This window comes from Elephas maximus, chromosome 2, assembly GCF_024166365.1.
Source record: "Elephas maximus indicus isolate mEleMax1 chromosome 2, mEleMax1 primary haplotype, whole genome shotgun sequence".
Lineage (NCBI taxonomy): Eukaryota > Metazoa > Chordata > Mammalia > Proboscidea > Elephantidae > Elephas > Elephas maximus.
In genome coordinates this window covers 79,897,498-79,918,721 of record NC_064820.1, presented here as the reverse complement: position 1 = coordinate 79,918,721, position 21,224 = coordinate 79,897,498, and the positions used below count along the sequence as shown (strand labels likewise).

General features: G+C 39.2%; 1 protein-coding gene across 2 annotated transcripts in view; it reads left to right on the top strand.

Annotated features, from left to right (window-relative positions):
- CERT1 (ceramide transporter 1) overlaps positions 1-6,821 on the top strand; it is a 158,617-nt gene extending 151,796 nt beyond the window's left edge. For both annotated transcript variants that reach the window (XM_049865907.1, XM_049865901.1), the window contains 2 exons: positions 376-512; positions 4,409-6,821. In XM_049865907.1, coding sequence (XP_049721864.1) covers positions 376-503 — 128 coding nt within the window. In that variant the 3' untranslated portion in view covers positions 504-512; positions 4,409-6,821. The remainder of the gene's footprint in view (positions 1-375; positions 513-4,408) is intronic.
- The last annotated feature ends 14,403 nt before the right edge of the window (positions 6,822-21,224 follow it).

Sequence of the window (21,224 nt, the reverse complement as noted above, 5' to 3'; positions counted from 1 at the left end):
GCTTAACCACTGCGCCACCAGGGCTCTTCTCTATTATGCTTAAAGGAAGAGTTATGCCTGAGTAAGTTACAGAAGGCTGTTTGATAATAGTAGAAGTTGATGAATAATTCCCTAAATAACCCAAAGTGTCCTTGTATTAATACTTACATATAATTGAGGGAACCAAGAACATCTTAGAAATGTAATAAATGCTTTCGTATTTTCTATTTGATTGTTTTGGTTAGTTTGTATTAGGGAATCAGTGGTTGAGACTTAAAGAGATTCTAACTGTTCCAACTTAAGGAATTTTTAAAAAAGCAAAGGAGTAAGTTGAATGTTCTACATGTATTTGGAGAATTATATCTTAACAGGTTTTAATTTCCCTTTGTCTCATAGTGAACCCTGGAGGATGGGCACCAGCCTCAGTGTTAAGAGCAGTGGCAAAGCGAGAATATCCCAAGTTTCTAAAACGTTTTACTTCTTACGTCCAAGAAAAAACTGCAGGAAAACCTATATTATTCTAGTATTAACAGGTACTGGAAGATATATTTTATCTTTTTTTAAACTTAGTCAAAGTATGACTCTGCAGATATTAAAATATAGTTATTTAAAATAGTTGCTGTGTTTTATGATGTTCCCAGATAGAGAATTGTAGCTTATTAAAACTTACTTTTTTTTGTTGTTTATTTTGTCTGCTTACGAAAGGCAATACTTGCTTAAAGAAATTTCATTACAGACCTACAGAATTTCAGAAGTGCAAATTCTCTGTAATCCCTCCTTTCCCAGAAACTCTTGTTAAGTTTGTGATTGTTTTTCCAGACTTTTCTACATATGTACTGACAAGTATTGTTTGTGGCATTTAAAACAAGCATGTTATTCTGTATTACTGTTTTGTAACTTAATTTTTTTCACTTAACAATATATCTTAGATATCTTTCTATACAAAGATATGAGACATATAAAATTGTCATGTTCTTTTAACATCTGTTATATAAATGTTGCACAATTTATTTACCACTTCCATGTTAATATCTCAGTTGGTTCCATACTTATTACTGTCAAACAGTGCTACACTGAACATCTTTGTGCAAGGAGCTGGAATCTTTTACATTTCTTAATAAGTGATTTATTCACATGATTCAAAAGTATGAAAAATATGGAGTAAAAATTATCCCCTGTCCCTTACTCTCAGGTTTTCCCACTTCAAAAAGTTAACTACTGTTAACTCTCTTGTGTATCTTTCCAGTTTTTTTTTTAATGCCTAAACAAGTAAATGCAAGTGTATTCCCCTACACATACACTTTTGTTGTTGTTGTTCTGTCTTGCGTTTATGCTTATTTTACATTTATTTTATCTTGATGTCCTTTCCAAATTAGTATGATGCTTCCTCTTTTTTTTTTTTTTTCTTCTGGCTGTGCAGTATTCCATTATGCATGCATGTATTTATGTATGTATGTATAATTGCGGTCAAGTTGGTTCTGACTCATAGTGACCCTACGTACAGCAGAACAAAACACTGCCTGGTCCCGTGCCATCTTCACCATCGTTGCTATATTTGAGCCCTTGTGGCAGCTACCATGTCAGTCCATTTTGTTGAGAGTCTTCCTTTTTCTTGATGATCTTCTACCATACCAAGCATGATACCCTCCTCCAGGGACTGGTCCCTTCTGATAACATATCCAAAGTACATGAGACAAAGTCTTGAGAGCCTCACCTCCAAGGAGCACTCTGGCTGTACTTCTTCCAAGACAGACTTGTTCATTCTTCTGGCAGTCCATCGTATATTCACCATGGACTTTGCAAACACCATAACTGAAAGGGATCAGTTCTTCACTACAACACATGGAGTCACCATGAGTCAAAATCAACTTCATGGAATGGGTTGGGTTGAGTTTTCTTCAGTGGGTGGATATTAAGGTTGTTTCCAATTTTTTGCTATAACAGGGTTGTAATTGTATCCATGTGTTATCTTGTACTTGACAAACTCAAACCAAACCCATTGCCGTTGAGTCGATTTTGACTCATAGCAAGCCTATATACCAAAAACACACTGCCATTGAGTCGATTCTGGCTCATAGCAAGCCTATAGGCAGAGTAGAACTGCGCCCTAGGGTTGCCAAGGCTGTAAATCTGTATGGAAGCAGACTGCCACGTCTTTCTCCTGCGGAGCAGCTGGTGGGTTCGAATTGCTAGCTTTTGGGTTGGTAGCTGAGGACTTTAACCACTGCACCACCAGAGCTCCTTGTCTGGTGTATATGTGGCACAAATTACTAGTGGCAGTTTGGATGACTGTCCATTTGTCATTTAGAATTTGCCCTCCTTCGCAGTTGTGTTAATTTGTCCTCTCACCAGCAGTGTATGAAGTGCCTGTTTCTTCACACCCCTCACACTGTGTAGCAGAACTTTCAGATTTTTCCCAGCTTGATAGGTGAAAAATACTCTTGTCAGTGAAGTTTTAATTTCTGTTTCTTCCATTGTGTGGTCGAGCGTCATTTGGTCTGTTTGAGAGCCATTTGTATAATTCTGTTTCTGTGAACTGTCTGTTGGGTGTGAACATTTAAAATTTTAATAGATATTACCAAATTATGATATACAAGCAGTAAATATGTGTGAATATCCTCATGTTCTCACCTACATTGGATGTTAATCACTGGCTAAAAATTCTATATTCTTGAGGTCATTTCTTTAGTTGAAAATAATAGAGACGATATTCATATAATGATTAAAGCTTTTAATTGTATGTTTGCTGGTGCTGTTTATAGTATGTCTTTCTAATAAAATTAAAAAGAAACTCAAAAACTTAACCGGACAACAAGTTGAGTTTCTTTTTAATTTTATTAGAAAGACATACTGTAAACAGCATCAGCAAACAGTTAAAAGCTTTTACCAGTAAAAAGGTTATCTGAAAGTTAAACAGGTTCTGGTCGTACTTATCTTAATGACTAGTGTTTTGGAATACACCCCACTTTTCAGGGATTCTGTCTGTTCAAGCGTAAGTGTGCTACCCATTTGTAGAATATCCTTTGCTGTAGAATTACAGCTAGATCTGGGTACAGTACACTTAATGATCCTGTCTTTGCATCATATTTGTCATATAAACCAGAAACCTGATGCCAGTAATAAGGGCCAGTAGGCTTGTCATCTTACCCAATTGTCTTTCTCTTTCCATGGTCTTAAGGTGGGGTTTTGGGTACGGTCTCTAAAGAGTTGTTGTTTCACTCTAATCAGCATTGTACATGCAGCTTTATCTGCCTTCTCTCTTCTCTACCTATAAGTCCAGGCTTGTTTAAAGGGACTTCCCGGTTGATACTTTGATTACTTCCTTACCAGAGAGTCTCAGATATTCAGCGAAGCAGGGCAGAAGATATGACAGTGTATTAAGCAAAAGAAATTAAAATGCAGTTGTATATAAAACTTGCTGTCAACTATGTTTAAAAAAAATACTTTTTAAAAAATATTTAAAAGATACATGCTTACATATTAACAGTGTTTGTCTCTAAACTGTTGGATTTGAGGTAGTATTTCTGTCTGTCCCTCCGTCCATCCATTCATCCATCTGTCTATTGTATGCACGTGTTTATTCTCAGGAGGGAAAAGGTTGAAATCCTTTTCCAAAAATTCATCTTGGAGAAAAGAGGTAGCATTTTTTGTATATATGTATGCATATGTGTAAAGTTATAACTGAAAAGACTCACTGACCAAAAACTCAGTGAAGCCTTCGAGTCGAAGTTGAGCTTCTCTCTGACAAAGAGCCAAATTCAAATCTTAAAATGTAGTTAAAGTCGTTGTGTATCTGGAGTAACATTTGTCTCACAGTAATTAGAGTAGATATATGTAAAGTGTATCCTAGCATTGAAACCCTAGGAAAGCTCACATCTTAATTTTGGTGATGGAGAGATAGTAGCTTTCAATAGTGTGTATCATCTTTAGAGAAATTCTGTAAAAAGTTAATGAGATCCAAAGATGTTTGAAAACCTTGGTCAGAACTCATTTGATAAGATCTGAGTAGGTTTGTTTCTTAAGACACAAACCTCTCTCCCATAAAAAAAAAAAAAAATTTTTTTTTTTTTTTTTAGCTTACATAAATTTAAAGAAGTCTTGACAAATGGTATTATATACTATAATTTTTACTGAAGATTAGAGAGAGGAAATGCCAGTTGTGGGCTATAAATCCAGAGACCTCTTATTGCTTCCCTCTTTGCTTACAGGTTCCTAATACCTTCCTTTTCATTCCTGCGGGAAAGGTTTTACATATGTAAGGTTAATAATTTTACACTCATAAAGGCAAAAGTCCTTAAAATATAAATTTTGATTGAGGTTCTATGCATTCCACAAATTTGGAGGGTGGGAGGAATCTGTTCCGGTGGTCTTGCACCAGTTTGTAATAATATTCTGCTGACTTTTATACTTGTCATTTTCTTTCCTGCAGTGACTGAAGCAAGGCTGTGTGACATTCCATGTTGGAGAGAGAAAACAAAATTGAATGCTCTGAGCTGGAACATAGGATCTATAGCCTTGTCTGTGGCCCAAGACCTTGGCCTTGTGTACAAAAATGAAGTATTGCAATAGCAGAGCTGAACACCTAACACTAGCCGTCTCCTGCTAGATCGCCTCGCTCAGCGTCTAACTATAAATACATGTAAAATTACATGTATATGGCTATATTTTTATTTGCTTGCTTCTAGAAGAAAAAAAAAAACAACTTTGAATTACAACTAGGAATTGATGCTTTAATTTTTGGAAACTTTTTCAGAATTTTTAATTTACTATAGTCCGGCCTAAGGTCCTCAGTTGTATCAGGTTTTGTGCACAGAAGAAAAGCACAACAGTTGAACGCACACCGGGTATGTGCTTTCTGTGCACCAGATATCTGAATGGGGTTCTTTTTTCAGGCCTACAGTCAAATCTGTGCCCAGAATTTTTTGACTTTGCTTTGTATAATCATAGAATTCATTGCTGCTGATTTCTATAATGATTCATGTTGCCATGTAAAGTGTCTCTTAATAACTGAGGGCTGTCAATAACTTGTGATTTTGCCTTTTCTATAGTCTTACTCCCATGAAGAACCTTGGTTCTGATGGAGAAAGTGTGAAAAGCTTTATTTTCCCCCAGATTCTTTATATTTCTATTGTATTTTTTAGTTGTGTACTATGTGCTACAGAATTTTTTCGGTTTGTTACAAACACAATTTGGTAATTCCTAAACTGGCTCTGCCTGCCTCCAAACAAACTTCTGTACAAATCATGTGGGTGTAGACTACTTTCTGGTAAACGGTCAGGATAAAATGAGCTTATCATTTCCTGAGATTGTAAGAGTATGTGATATTACTTGTTAAAGCAAATCAGACTCTTCAAGTTTGACATTGGATTCAATATTTCTAGTGTTCAGTAAAACAGGTGTGTTAGTTCTCTTAGTGTGGGTTAGTTTAAAGATACGTGGCGACACATGCATAGAAAATATGTGAGCATTGCTCCTGTTTGCCTCTTGATCAGAGACTTCAGCAGAGCAGTAAAGAATTCCACTTGATTCAAACTGAAATGCATCCCTTAGTTGCTATAAAAACTTAAATGTAAAATACCTTTTTTAGTTTTAGGTCTCTGAAAACCCTTGAAGCTGGAGTTGAGGCAAAGAATGGTACTCATTGAAGTAGAAATGACTGCCAACTTCAAGAACAAGATTGTACTTGTAAACAAATGTGTTTCTGTAAATCAGAGGCATTTTGTAGATGCTATGCTGACTTACTTATCTCTGTAGAAACACAGAAATCAGACCCATTTTGTAAAGCAGAAAGCCATGTCACATGGAACATGTCCTGTATATATTTCATACATGATAATGGAGTCTTAATGCTAAATGCAAGATGATAATTTAATGATGGGATTAGTCTGACTACTTAATATGCACAATCCTGGAAGTGAATTACTTGCATCAGATATAGTGGTATTTATTATTCTGTACAGAGAGAAAAATGCATATAAAACATTTGCTTACATTACATGCACGCAGATTTCATGCTCCATAAATCTTTTCTATTTTTTAATTTGCCTTTCTCTAAATGATGTGCATGGAATATGCCTTATTACAGAAAAATACTGTTCATAATTGGACTACGTGGAAAAGTGCCTATATGGTGGTAAGGCTAGTAAGGCAAATAAGACAAATTCTCCTATCAGTTTACTACATCACCAGTTAATGTTTTATATTGTGATGTTTAAAAAGAGAGAGAAGTTTATACCTCAAATGTGTATTTTATTTTACAATCAGCTGTGGGATTGGGATGGGAGTGTGGGAGGGTTTGGGAGGGAAGGGTTATTCATCACAGCCACTGATGGGAATCTTCATAAAAACTCTATATGCCCACCATAAATGTTTCTCTGTTTGCCATTTCTGGTAACTATCATGATGAACACAGACAAGTAACTTTCATAATTAAATTGGATAGCTTTATTTTACAAAGGTATGGAAAGTTTACAAACTAGTATCTAAATCTAATTATCATTAGTTGGAGTTGCACTAAATGTGACGATGTACTTTTGCAATTTATTCTGTAAATAAAATGATTACACTAAAAATATTTATATTTAAAAAAGAAGAAAAGAAAAAAAAATACGTTTTACCTTTAGAGAACTGCACTGGTACTTCACTAGAGTGAATCCCACCCAATCAGATTTAAAAATGAGGGGGACCATGGAAAGTTCAAAAGAGGTCAGAACCTGGAGAGCTACTGGCCTTTCAGACAATATTCAGAGCCTCTATAATTATTTTCATGTGGCTAATTCCTGTATACGAAAGATCTATGACATTTTCTCTTCCATAGAAATATCCTATTTCTCTTTCCCCAAGCCAAAAAAAAAAAATAAATAACCATTTACTCTCTTTTCTACTCAGTTACACTTTTGTGCTGTGATAGAAACTTGAAAAATATTGGTGATGAGAGGGTTTTGTCCCTGGTGCCCACTGTACAGGACAAGAGAACACAGTGTTTCACTTGGAATTCGGGACTCCTGATACTGAGGTGGAGAGCGACCTTCACAACACTTTGTTTGGGGTTGCCGCAGGGGCAGCCAGACCACAGAGGAATGGCTCTGAGAGATGTAAGAGTACAAAATAAGGAAATGGAGCGATGTATCTGCCGTTTTCTCAAGTTTTATCAACTAATTTGTATACATACACAACATCAGTATCAGTTGCTATTGAGAAAATTTTAGTTGGGCTGAGCTAGTTCTCCTGTGAAATTGTGCTGGTTATGTTTAAGCTTTTCCGTGGTTTATCCAGTTAAACAGTTTCCACCAGTATTTAGTCAGAGCTGTACAGACGATGTGTTTGGATTGTTGTCATTGTTCATCTACAGACTCAAAATTATAATCATTTTAAAGTACCTTGGGAGTGTGTAGAGTATACTATTCTATAATAGCTTTATGATTCTGATGATGTTTTTAAAAAAATTAAGTTGGGTGTTCCATGCTACAATCACAAAATTAAAACCAGTATTTAAAAGTGGAAAAAGTATTAAAATATTATGGACAAATGTGGTTGCTTGATTGTGTTTTCTTAACACCAAGGCACTGCCCTACATAATCCTCTGAGTAGATGAGAAGTAGAAATACTCTGATACAGTGTTCTTCAAACTGGGAGTTGTAAACCAATTAGGAATCAAGAAAACTATTGAGTTGCAACCTAATTTTTCTTAAACAGGATAGATCAGGATGAAATAAAGCAGAGTACATAGCATGTGGTAAAGGTAAGAATTATTTTGTGGATCTTTTATCATGTATATAGATGCGTAATAAATTACAGTGTAAGATGAATTTATGAATCATAATTGAAAAGTTTTTTTTTTTTTCGTTACTGGACAGTGAAGCCACATACAGTTGGGTATTTCTAAAATGAAAGCACAGTGTCAGAGTGAATATGTAGTTGTTAGGTGCTGTCAATTCCAACTCATAGCAACCCCGTGTACAACAGAACTAAACACCGCTCAGCCCTGCGCCATCCTCAGTCATTGTTACGCTGGAGCCCATTATTGCAGCCATTGTGTCAAACCATCTTGTTGAGGGTCTTCCTCTTTTTCACTGACCCTCTAATTTACCAAGCGTGATGTCCTTCTCCGGGACTGATCCCTCTTGATAACATGTCAAAGTATGTGAGACATAATCTTGGCATCCTTGCTTCTAAGGAGCATTCTAGCTGTACTTCTCTTAAGACAGGTTTGTTCTTTCTTCTGGCAGACCATGGTATATTCGATATTCTTGGACAACACCATAATTCAAAGGCATCAATTCTTCAGTCTTCCTTATTCATTGTCCAGCTTTTACGTGCATGTGAGACCATTGAAAACACCATTGCTTGGGTCAGGCACACCTTCGTCTTCAAGGTGGCATGTTTGCTTTTCAACAGTTAAAAGAGGTCTTTTGCAGCACATTGACCCAATGTAATACATCCTTTGATTTCTTGACTGCTGCTTCCGTGGGTTTTGATTGTGGATCCAAGTAAAATGAAATCCTTGCCAACTTCAATTTTTTTTTTTTTTATCATGGTGTTGCTTATTGGTCCAGTTGTGAGGATTTTTGTTTTCTTTATGTTGAGGTGTAATCCATACTGAAAACTGTAGTTTTTGATATTTATCAGCAAGTGCTTCAAGTCCTCTTGACTTTCAGCAAGCAAGATTGCGTCATCTGTATAACGCATGTTGTTAACGAGGCTTCCTCCAATCCTGATGCTGCATTCTTCTTCATATAGTCCAGCTTCTCAGTTTATTTGCTTAGGATGCAGATTGAATAAGTATGGTAAAAGGATACAGCCCTGGTCCACACCTTTCCTGACTTTAAACAACTCAGTATCCCCTTGTTCTGCTTGAATGACTGCCTCTCAATCTATGTACAGGTTTCTCCTTAGCACAACTAAGTGTTCTGGAATTCCCATTCTTCGCATTGTTGTCCATAATTTGTTATGATCCACATAGTTGAATACCTGTGCATAGCCAATAAAACACAAGTAAGCATCTTTCTGATATTCTCTACTTTCAGCCACAATCCATCCAACACCAGCAATGATATCCCTCGTTCCACGCCCTCTTATCAATCTGGCTTGAATTTCTGGCAGTTCCCTGTTATGTACTGCTGCAACCGCTTTTGAATGATCTTCAGCAAAATTTTACTTGGCATATGATATTGTTTGATAATTTCCACCTTCCATCGGATAACCTTTCTTTGCAATAGGCATAAATATGGATCTCTTCCAATTAGATTGAGCACTTCCAGCACTGCATTCATTTGTTGAAACATCTCAATTGGTATTCTGTCAATTCCTGGAGTCGTGTTTTTCGCCAATGCCTTCAATGCAGCTTGGACCTCTTCCCGCAGTACTGTAGGTTCCTGATCATGTTACTTCCTGAAATGGTTGAACGTCGACCAATTCTTTTAGGTATAGTGACTCTATTCTTTGGCTCTCGTGGACTTGTTCTGATTTTCTTCTGCTTCAACTTACACTTGAATGTGAGCAACTAACTGATGGTCTGTTCCACAGTTGGCCCCTGGCCTTGTTCTGACTGATGATATTGAGCTTTTCCATTCCATGGTCTCTTTCTACAGATGTGTTGCTATGATTCCTGTGTGTTCCATCTGGCGAGGTCCACGTGTATAGTCAGCCATTTAAGTTGTTGGATAAAGGTATTTGCAGTAAAGAAGTCATCGATCATGCAAAATTCTTTCATGCAATCTCCGGCATAGTCCTATCACCAAGGCTGTATTTTCCAACTACCGAGCCTTCTTTGCTTCCAGCTTTCGAATTCCAATCACCAGTAATTTATCAGTGCATCCTGATTGCATGTTCGATCAATTTCAGACTGCAGAAGTTGGTAAAAATATTCAGTTTCTTCATCTTTGGCCTCAGTGGTTGGTGTGTAGATTTGAATAATAGTATTAACTGTTCTTGCTTGTAGGTGTATGGGTATTATCCTATCACTGACAGCGTTGTACTTCAGGATGGATCTTGAAGTGTTCTTTTTGAGGATGAATGCAACGCCATTCTTCTTCAAGTTGTCATTCCTGGCATAGTAGACCGTATTAATTGTCCGATTCAAAATGGCCAATACCAGTCCATTTCAGTTCACAAATGCCTATGGTATTGATGTTTTTATGTGTTTCATTTTATTTTTGATGATTTCTGATTTTACTAGATTTGTGCTTCGTACATTCCACGTTCAGTTATTAGTGGATACTTGCAACTGTTTATCCTCATTTTGAGTAGTGCCACATCAGCAAATGAAGGTCCTGAAAGCTTGACTCCATTCATGTCATAAAGGTCAACTCTGCTTTGAGGAGGTAGCTCTTCCCCCAGCTGTCTTATGAGTGCTTTCCAACCTGAGGGGCTCATCTTCACCAGGGTTACATGTGGTGGACAGGTTTCAGCTGAGCTTCCAGACTAAGACAGACTAGGAAGAAGGACCTGGCAGTAGCTGGTGAATATACACACTTAAAATTCAACTGCATGCGTTTAGCCAGAAATAATCTCATATGCTTATTTAAATGGAAACCCTGGTGGTATAGTGGTTAAGTGCTACAGCTGCTAACCAAAAGGTCAGCAGCTCGAATCCACCAGGTGTTTCTTGGAAACCCTATGGGGTAGTTGTACTCTGTCCTGTAGGGTCGCTATGAGTCAGAATTGACTCGACGGCAATGGGTTTGGGTTCTGTTGTTATTGTTGTTGTTTATTTAAATAATACAGCCAGCTTCACTTGCTGTTACACGCAGTGAATTTATGCCAGCCATGAGATTGGAAGTATAGATTTGCAGCTCCCTCAGCCCGTGGGTTCTTCCATGGTTACATTGAGAGGTGTGAGCATATTTCTTTTCTAATGTTCAAAGCTACACACTATCCAAACAATATGGCCTCTAAACACAAACCTATGCTACTTAATCTGGTGGAACATGGGAAGAGAAATATGGCTGTTGTGTTGGATTTATTGATAGAAAAACAGTATGTGGTCTTCATCACAGGATTTTAACCCTGTGCAGTTTTTGTCTTAGGCTTGACTTTGGCATATGACCAGCAAATAGAGTGTAGTCCTGTTTAAAAAATGTCCTGTTTAGCTATTTCAAATTGGTTTATTATAGCATCTTCCACACTTTCTTGCCATTGTTTGAACTTGGTTGCAGCAGGATTTGAACTATTAACATTAGCATTGTATAGCCAAGAATCTTCCACATCTGTATACTTTGAATAGGCTTGCACACATATCATAAAGGGAAGCTACTTTATGTAGTTTCTTTATTCTCTTTTGTGGAATTCTGCAAGTTTAGTACTAGAACAAATCTTGCAGATCTTTGAAGTTATTAAAAGATGCCCAATCAGGATTTTCTCATCACCCAGACTTTATTGAGATGCTGGCTGAGGATGACTCCGTTCAGTGTCTGTGCTAAGCACTATGTGTATCTTTATATCTTATCTAGCTAATGCCCTTACCACAACCTTGAGAGGTGGCGGCTGGTGCCACCCCTTTTTTATAGATGAGGAAACAGGCCAGGGTTCCAGGGCCTACCTGTCTCTAAAGTCTGTTTTTCCGTTAGACTCTGCTACTTTTTAATGCCTTTTGTATTTAATATGTAGGATATGATGTTTGGTGGAATAAAAAGAGCCAATATGCTTCAAGACTAGTACTTTTTGGTATGAGTCTTAGCCGTACAAACTTCAATACTGACTTCACAAAATGCCAAATATCTGTGTGTCTTATAAAATCCCACCAGATATGGTAGAAAGGGAGTCAGAGATGAAATTTAACCACCATCGTTTGGTGCTTTAACTGTCTTCCTGCCAGGGTCCTTCAGCTGGGATGAAACAAGGGACTGTGTTGTAAAACACCACTGCAAAGAACCCCAAGGGGGCTGTTTTATGTTTTTTGAACTCAAGGAAAAGAGTAGCTCTTACTGCTTTGCAAGCTGCCTGCCACAAAATGACGATGGAGGTATCAAAGCAAACTTTGGATTCACCCCAAAGCTTTTTACTGAGGTTCCTTTCTATTCCTATTCCTTGGAGTTGACATAAGTGGCAGCAGGGTCTGGCAGCAGCAGATCTTTGTGGCAGCTGAATCAAGGTGTAGCCAACATCCAAACCATTTTGGCAATTTGGATGTCACTAATTCTCCAGCACCCAAAGCAATATTAATGAGCACCTACTGCTTGCCCTGCAGCATAAACAACATCTGGCCTTCATTGCCCCGCCCTTTCTCAGTGTGCATCTCTGCAAGGTGCATCCTGTATCACCTGATTTGATGCTTTGCCTTAACAGATGTCATAACCAGGCTTTTTAGAAATGTATGTAAGGTAACAGGAAATAGGCTTGGCAATCAGGGACATTTGAATAAGGTGCATTGGACAGTAGACTTGGCAGCATTTGTACTGAAGTCTTTTTGACCCTTCTCATTTGTGTTCTCAAAAAGTAGATAGGAAGTGGGCTGTTGCTATGTTTTAACAAGTTCACCCACTTTTGTGCACATCGATAGCATCAAATTAATTGGTAAACTGCCCTACTTTGCTGATTATTCATTTTCATTTCAAACTGTAATACTGTTTGACTTAGTCATCTAGTGCTGTCATATCAGAAATACCACAAGTGGTTGGCTTTAATAAAGAGAAATTTATTTCCTTGTGGTAAAATAGGCTAAAAGTCCAAATACAAGGCATCAGCTCCAGGGGAAGGCTTTCTCTCTGTCGGCTCTGGAGAAAGGTCCTAGTCCTCAATCTTCCCCGGGTCAAGGAGCTTCTCTGGTGCAGGGACCCTGGGCCCAAAGGACACGCTGCGCTTCCGGTGCTGCTTTCTTGGTGGCATGAGGTCCCCAACACTCTGCTAGCTTCCCTTTCCTTTTATCTCTTGAGAGAGAAAAGGTGGTGCAGGCCACACCCCAGGGAAACTCCCCTTACCTTGGATCAGGGAGGTGACCTGAGTAAGGGTGGTGTTATAATCCCAACCTAATCCTTTTAACTGCAGGCAAAGTAGGAAAATCACAAAATAGAGGACAACCACACATGGCCTAACCAAGATGATACACTTTTGGGGGACATAATTCAATCCACTACACTGTTTATCATCTATGACTTTGGCTTTTGGTTCCTAACATCCAATAGATGTTTCTGTTGTCGTTTCTAAGTCAGTTTCTCACCATGTTCCTGGGTACCATGTATTTAACATGATGAAACTGAAAGGGAATGAGAGAAGCCAGAAGACTTGGAGTTTTTCTGGCTCTCTCACTTGAACAGCTTCGTCTTGAGCAATTCACTTCAATGTTTCTTCTGTAAAGTAATACAAAACCACCTACCACAGCCTCACCACGGGGTTGTTTGGGGGCTCCACCACATATGAGGTCATGTATTTTTAAATGCTATGAAAACTTTTAAAGCATTATGGAAATGCAAGGAACTTTTTATATGACTACATTTATTAAGCATGTAGATACTGTTTTTAAGTGCTAGAGATAAGATGAGTAAGACCCAGGAACAATGACATGAAGCAAACATTTTGGGGCTTTGAGCAGAACTAAGTCACCTGGCTTATCTGGGGTTTAGCCCACAGGGCGTTTCCAGTAAGGTGAGGGGGAAGACTGGAGAAAGGCAGAATACAGTTTCCGGCAAACGTTGAAGGCTACTAGGAAGTTTGATCATTCCATCAGCAGTGGGAGCTACTCAAGGATTTGGGGCAGGGAGGCAGTTAGCATTATTTTACACAGCTGAGAAAAGTCAGTGGGACTTGGTGCCTGATTTTCTTTGAATATGGGAAAACTCAACTGTTAATGTCATTTTTACTTGTAAGTAATAATTCCTAAACCAATGTCATAAGTGGGGAGGGGAGGGCAGTTATTAAAACTCGAAAAATGTTTGTTAGTGCCTGTCTTAGTCATGTAGTGCTGCTGTAACAGATAGACCACAAGTGGATGGCTTTAACAAAAAGAAATGTATTTCTTCACAGTAACGTAGGCCAAAAGTCCAAATACAGGGTGTTGGCTCCAGGGGAAAGCTTCTCCCTCTGTCGACTCTGGAGGAAGGTCTTTGCCCTCAATCTTCCCCTGCTCCAGGAGCTTCTCAGGCACAGGGACCTCCGGTCCAAACAAGCACTCTGCTGCCGGCACTGCTTTCTTGGTGGTATGAGGTCCCCAACTCTCTGGTTGCCTCCCTTTCTTTTTATCTCCTGTGAGAGGAAAGGTGGTGAAAGCCACACCCCAGGGAAACTCCCCCTACATTGGATCACGGAGGTGACCTGAGAAAGGGTGGTGTTACAATCCCACCCTAATCCTTTTAAACATAAAATTACAATCACAAAGTGGAGGACAACCACAGGATGCTGGAAATCATGGCCCAACCAAACTGATACATTTTTGGGGGGACATTATCCAATCCATGACAGTGCCTCAAACTGGAGCTACCCAGTGGTCTGTCTGTATTTGTAAACATTAGCTAAATGAGGAAGAGTTTGAAACAGGCTGCTCAGCCAGATCTTGAACAGTACCTGAGCCAATTTTTTTTCCTTCTTCTTTCTCTCCTTTCCCTCCCCTAGCCCAACCCTGCCTCCAAGTAAGATCCTGATGTTAGCTCCCCAAATGGTTAAGTGTTAACCAATGTTTCCTCTAAGACTGTGGAAAACAAGTGATTTTGACCTAAGCCTGTCAAATAAGATGAAGGATGGCGCCAGCTACCGCCTGAGCTGATGGGATAATGGCAGGAAAAGATCAACATGTTTGAGATATGACCACCAAAACCAAATAGAAGAAAGAGAGCGCACATTCCACAAGTCCCTAAAACTTACGGCCCCTTTTCCCTTAAAAACCTGAATCCATCGGTAGTCTGGTGAGACAGACGACTTTTGGAGGAGACCATTCCCCTCTGTCTCCATATACTGGTATGTCTAATAAAGCTCTTGCTACCCACCTCACCCGTCTCAAGAACTGGCTATTTTCGGCAGACGGCTCTAACTCGCGAAATTGCAGTAACAAATTCAGAGCTGGGAGATCGGTGTGGACTTGAGAGCCTCCTGAGTGATCTCCTTGCCTTCAGTTCCATTCCTTCTGCCACTATCAAATTCCCATCTGCTAATATCATGCCGTTTGCTATGTTTAATAGTGCCATTATCTGTAGGGGTGTGTCCACAGTCCTTAACCTCAGACTGATGTCCGAGACCCCTTTTAATAGTTTGCTTTACCAGCCTGACTCTCCCATGTCCCCTCTGCAACTAAATCATCCCAGCCAGGTGAATTTACTCCATGTTACTCAGCATTCCCTACTCATCTTCTAGAGAAATGCTCTCCTCTCCTCTGTCTACACCCAGAACCTTACGTCAGAGTCCCAGCTTCTGACCTTGCCTATACCAGCTCTCTCAACTTTCCTCTTCAGTTCTTATTGCCTGTGCTTTTCCCTTCATGCTTGGATTCTTTATTACTGTAACATTGCTGGAAACCCTGGTGGTGTAGTGGTTAAGGGTTACAGCTGCTAACCAGAAGATCAGTTCGAATCCACCAGGCGCTCCTTGGAAATGGTACAGGGCAGTTCTACTCTATCCCATAGGATGGCTATGAGTCAGAATCAACTCGATGGCAACAGGTTTGGTTTTGGTTTGGTGACACTGCTTGTTGCATTAATCCAGCAGCTAGAATAATAAGCTAGGTTCAGTTCATCTGTCCAACTGGCTTAAAGCCACAGCACACAGGGTCCCACCTAAAACCATTGAACAGTTTCGAGTGTTGTGTATGTTTGAGGCGTGGAGGCAAATAAGTGATAAAAAAAAGAGTGGATTGTGGAAAGGAGCAAACAAAGCTAGGAGGGGCAGGAGGGCTTTTAACCTCAATGAGTAGGTGTGTATTTGAAAACAGAAGGCATAAATGTTGAAGATAAAGCTGTCCAAGAAGGATACGGTAATCAAAAAGGATGAGATCCAAAGGAGAGACACCATTTTCTTCTTTTAGCCTGGGACTTGACTTTATAAAGAAAAGCCATGTCTTTTGGCTGGGAGTAGTGGCTGTTGGGCAAGGAATTGGAAAGCAAATGCTATGGCAGTCCTCATGGGTCTGGGCTGCAAAGAGTTAAGTATAGTTTGCTCTTTAGCTGCTGAGGAGAGATGATGAAAAGGGAGGCGATTGGCTGAGCTACCTCTGCTGAGAGTCCTTATTATGATTTATGGAAGATAATAGGCTGTTGCCTAAACTAAATAGAAAAATGACCGTTGTGCTCTTGATAAGAGAGGGTAAATACAGCATTTCATACAACATGTAGAACTAGATAAAGCCTTACTCATTGCCATCAAGTCAATTCTAACTCATAGAGACCGTTTAGGACAGAGTAGAGCTGCCCCATAGGATTTCAAAGGAGCACCTGGTGAATTTGAACTGCCAGCCTTTTGGTTAGCAGCCATAGCACTTAACCACCACACTACCAGGGTTTCTGATAAGGCCTCATTTTACAAATAAAGGAACTGAGTACACGAGACATGAAGTAAACAGCCTGCAGTCTCACAGATTTAGTGATAGCCATGACTGAATGGAAGTCTCAGTGTTCTTTCACATAAAATGAGAGGCCTCAACACTGGCTTCCTCTTCTGGTTGTGCATGACTTATTTTCTCTTTGGAGTGTTAATTATATTAATCTATTGTGTCAGTCATTCAGTAAACATCGAGGGCTTTTCATTTTAAGGCACAGTACTAAAGTAACAATAAAAGACATAGTTCCTGCCTTCAAGAGACCTCAGTCTGGAGGAAAATGTGGGCACGATTTCACCACTGGTGTACAGAAAAAAAGATAAAATTTTATTTGTATACTTATTTTTTGTATAATGTGCATAATTTCTTTGATGTAATGCAATTATCCAATATCGAGGCTATACAAGCAAACCAACTTTAAGCTTTGATTATATAAGAGGGCTGGTGCAATGTGCATGAGAACATCCAGATCTGTTGAAGGAGCCATGGCCAGAGGTGGGCTACTCTGTACAGATTGGATTATATTTTGCTTCTTTCTTAAGGCTTAAGAAAGAAGTTGTCCTGCTGCTCTCATAGGTTGTACCCTAAACCAGGCACTATTAAGACAGGTAATGGACCAAAACTTGGTTTCATTGTAACAGCCCTTTGATTTGATCCTAAAAGCCCAAGTCCAGACTGCTGAAATGGGCAGGAAGGTAGAAGCTCCTCTGTTGTTCCTTCCTTTGATCCTTCTATCTGACACATCATTTAGAGCTAACAATACTCTGGATTTGCTTTGTGTCCAACTCTTCTACTACATGCAATCCCAGCCAATTTTAGAATGAAGACAGAAATGCTTCCTCAACTGTACCCTGCCCCATACACTAATCCCTGCTTGCCATTTAAATTTGCAAGTAACAGGAAAGCAAGGGAATCCACAATCAACACAGGCTAGATGACTGTAGTCCATCTATTTTGGATTACTTCCTGGTGCTTTCTTGCCAACAGTTTCCTCAACAAAACACATGAGGGGTCTGTGTGCTTTGTTTCCAGCTGGCACAAGGCCCTCCCCCTTTTAGGATAGCTGCCGACTGGCTTCAGAATTAACCAATTAGAAGGGTCTGCTGAATCTGCTTCCTGCCTGAGTAATCCTGTCCCTGCGCTGCAATGCCAGAACGTGACAGTACAAAGGAGTCAAACTTTGGGGCTAAAGGGCAGGTGGGGTGAGGCTGGTGAAGACTTTTGATATTGTTTAAGGGCCATAAGTGATAATGAGGAAGTGGAGGAGCACCATATATATCCAAATAAGATTTTCTAGTTGGTTAGTTGTTACATCTTTCTAGGACTAATCCAAATAAACATTTTTATTAAAACACCATGGGGATTTTCCAACAGTGTGCTTCTAAATAAACACTATTTTCTAATACTGTTCATTCACAGTAATGCCAGGCACCCTCATACTCAAATTCAAGTTTCAACAGCAGCATCATCTGTAAACTACCAAATTTCTGGCTCCACCCCAGACCTACTGAATCAGAAACCCTAGGGGTGGGTTGCAGCAATCTGTGTGTTGCCGAACCTCCAGGCGAGTCTGATGCACTCAGGTTGGAGGACCACTGTACTAGAGCACTCTTGCATTCTGCCTGTTACAGCAAGGCTCTATTCTACTGGCCTTAGGGAGCAGCCATTTGAAAACTTCTAGACCCTGACAAGAGGACCCATACCCATAGCTCTATCAGCACCTCCCAGTATTGCTCAGGGCTGTGTATGTTCCAGGTACACCAAAATGAAAACGCAATCTTGAATAACTGCACTAAGGAGTTTGCCATCTTCTCTTGGCTTTAAAGTAGAGGTTATCCATTAATTTTTTTCCCCCTAATTGGGCCAAGTTCATTATTAATAAATTTCAGCCTTGTCCAAACAGAAGCATAGTTTCAGAATTCATATTATTCAGCATAGTTTCCATAATCTTGAGGAAAAAAAAAAAACTCTACAATGAACTTACTGCTGTCACTTCAACCTTCTGTACTTCTGGATTGGTAATATTGAATGTGTTTTACTGTTCTGTGTCCTCTCATTTGAGCTCAGACCCTTCAATGTGAGATGTTCCCTTTAGATTTAATTCTCTATCTTCTCCTGAGGAAAAATCATGTTTCCACATGCATCTCACTCCTCATCAATTAACCCAAGCAGAAAGGGGGATGGAAACATCTTCATTGTCTTTCTGCCCAGGCTGCTTTGTTCAGCTGACCATACAGGGCGATCACAGGTCATTTTAGGAGAAAAATTCAAGCTGATTTTCTAGTACCTGGGCCTTAGTTCTTAATGGCTCACACACACCTTTTACAGCACAGGGGTAGTCTATAATTGCAAATAAATAGGTCAGCTCTCCTAAAAGGCCAATCTCAGATATACTGAGCCCTACAAATCTCCAGCCCCTCTCTAATTCAGCTATTACAGTAGTTTGTATGCATGCTTATAATGGCTGTTTTGGCTACCCCATCTTTATCCCCTCTTACTCCCAACCAACCCTCCCACCCCCAATATCCAAAAGTAGTCTGGTTCAGATGATAATCCAAGCACCCGCCTCCCACTATCACAGCCTATGGGGCCACCAGATCCTTTCCTCTTGGACCTCAGTATGGCCAGCAGAAAGTACTTCATTCAACAATTCGACTCTTTTCCAGGACTCTAAATCCTGAAGAATAAGAAATGATTGGCTTTTTTTTTTTTTTTTTTAATCTCAGTGAGTGTGTTCAGAACCAATTATACCCATTGGAAGTAAACCAATTCTATAATTCCTACTTCCTGACACCCAGGAGCAGCCTTGGCTCTGACCCCTTCCCCCAAACGTTTCTCTCCCCCCTTCCCATCACCCCAGCCTGCTAATAAATTCCTACTTTGCTTAATTAGCCAGAATTGGTTTCTGTTGCTTGCAAGCAAATGGAAGTTGAGAACCAGCAGACCCCCAGCACTAGTATTTGTGACCTAATACTATTCAGAGAAAATTTTCAGTATAAACAACAAAAAAAAAGCATCTTGTCTTTTCTACAATGACTAGGTTGTAAAGCCTAGGGACCCACCAAGAATGCTGCTGGTTCAGAAGCAGTATTCCTTTTCAAATAGTTATGCAACTAATGGAGCAGACCACGTAAAGTGTAACCACTCATCTCTGAAGGTGTAACGGGTATACTAAGAGGGAGGAGGAAAGGATAATTTATCATTTTAAATTCAGTCTTATCCCACACAGCAGGTTACAACCAGATAAGCACAGGCAGTAAGCACCACTTGAGAATACAAGCAGTGACAGGTCTATGTGAAACAAACCAAATCCACTAATTTTAGTGCATATTTAACACCAACCTGCCATTAATGTAGAGTTGGAGAATATAACGGAGAACAATAAATGGTCATAGGACTCCTAACATGAATTCCCGGTCACTACTCTAGCCAATCTTTACAAGCTTCCAGGCCTCAGGCCTAGGGTTACTCCAGATAAAAAAGGTGACCACTCACCAGTATTAATTTCCTTTTCATAATTTACTAGAACTGGAAAAATGTGCTCTATAACAAAATGTATACAATTCAGTAATTATACAAAACATTAATTTAGCAAGATATTAGTTACAGTCACCAAAATGAACATTCAACGTACTTTTCACTGCCACTTCCGTGAAAAGTTCAGATAAATAAGAAGTCACTGGCTGAAAAGTCAGAACAGAAGCAATTTAAACGTTCCATACAACAGAAAACGTGAATCTTCCAAAACAATGCAGCAGACACAATCACTCGGAGGCTTTCCATGCTGCCAAAAGCATTACTGGAATGTTTTACAAAGTTCATCGCCTAATGAGACATCAGCTTTCCAAGACCAACATTTAAAACATCAGATGTAATATAAAATAAGGAGTTCTTTATTATTTATATAAAACTTGTACATTTAAAAAAAAAAATTAAGATTCAACAACTTTGCTGACCCCCTGAGGAAGCTGAGAGCTTTTATGGGTCCATCAAAGAGCCCTGTGTGAATATTTCAGTCACCAACCTCCTGGCCACAGGAACAATGCACGCTCATCCACGGCCATTCACGTGGCTTTTTCACTGGCTCTTTAAGCAGACTTTCCCTTTCATTAGGCTTGACAAGCAAGCCAGGGTTTTCTGGACAACATTAAAGAACACTATCTTCTCCAACTCAAACTGGAGTATTTTATCAGTATATAAGTTGATTTGTATTTACCTCTTGAACACTTTCAAGAAACTCCTTGCATAAGAAACTTTATTACAACATATACAGGTTTGATACAATTGTTTACAAAAAGCTATCTAGATTTTTCACCTAAATGTCTTTTAAGAAATTTCCATTGGCTTAGAGAATTGGTATTTCCTTTCAAACTCGTGTTTTCCACGCTTTGAGTTCTGAGAGGTCACAGACATGTTTATAGTCAGTAATCAGTCACCTTTTTGAACATTAAGAGCCCTTGTATCTTTAGTAAAGAGCACAAAACTGCATTTCTTCAAGCTTTATGCTGAACGATGTGATATAGCCAATCTAGACAAACATTTACATTTGGACAAGAGACCTCTCTGAACAAATAGCCTGTAGCAATAAATGCAGTTATTTGTTTTCTTGCTAGAGTACTATTTAGCCTTGCTTAGCACATTATTCTGTAGTTTGGGAATAAGACTAATTCTTCTCTTGAAGAAAGCAGGTCCCCTTCTGAAGAATAATGTTTAAAAGTTACCCCCAAAAATCAAGATAGACCAGCACCAAATGAAGTATTAGTTCACAAAAAATAAACTTAGTTCTTAT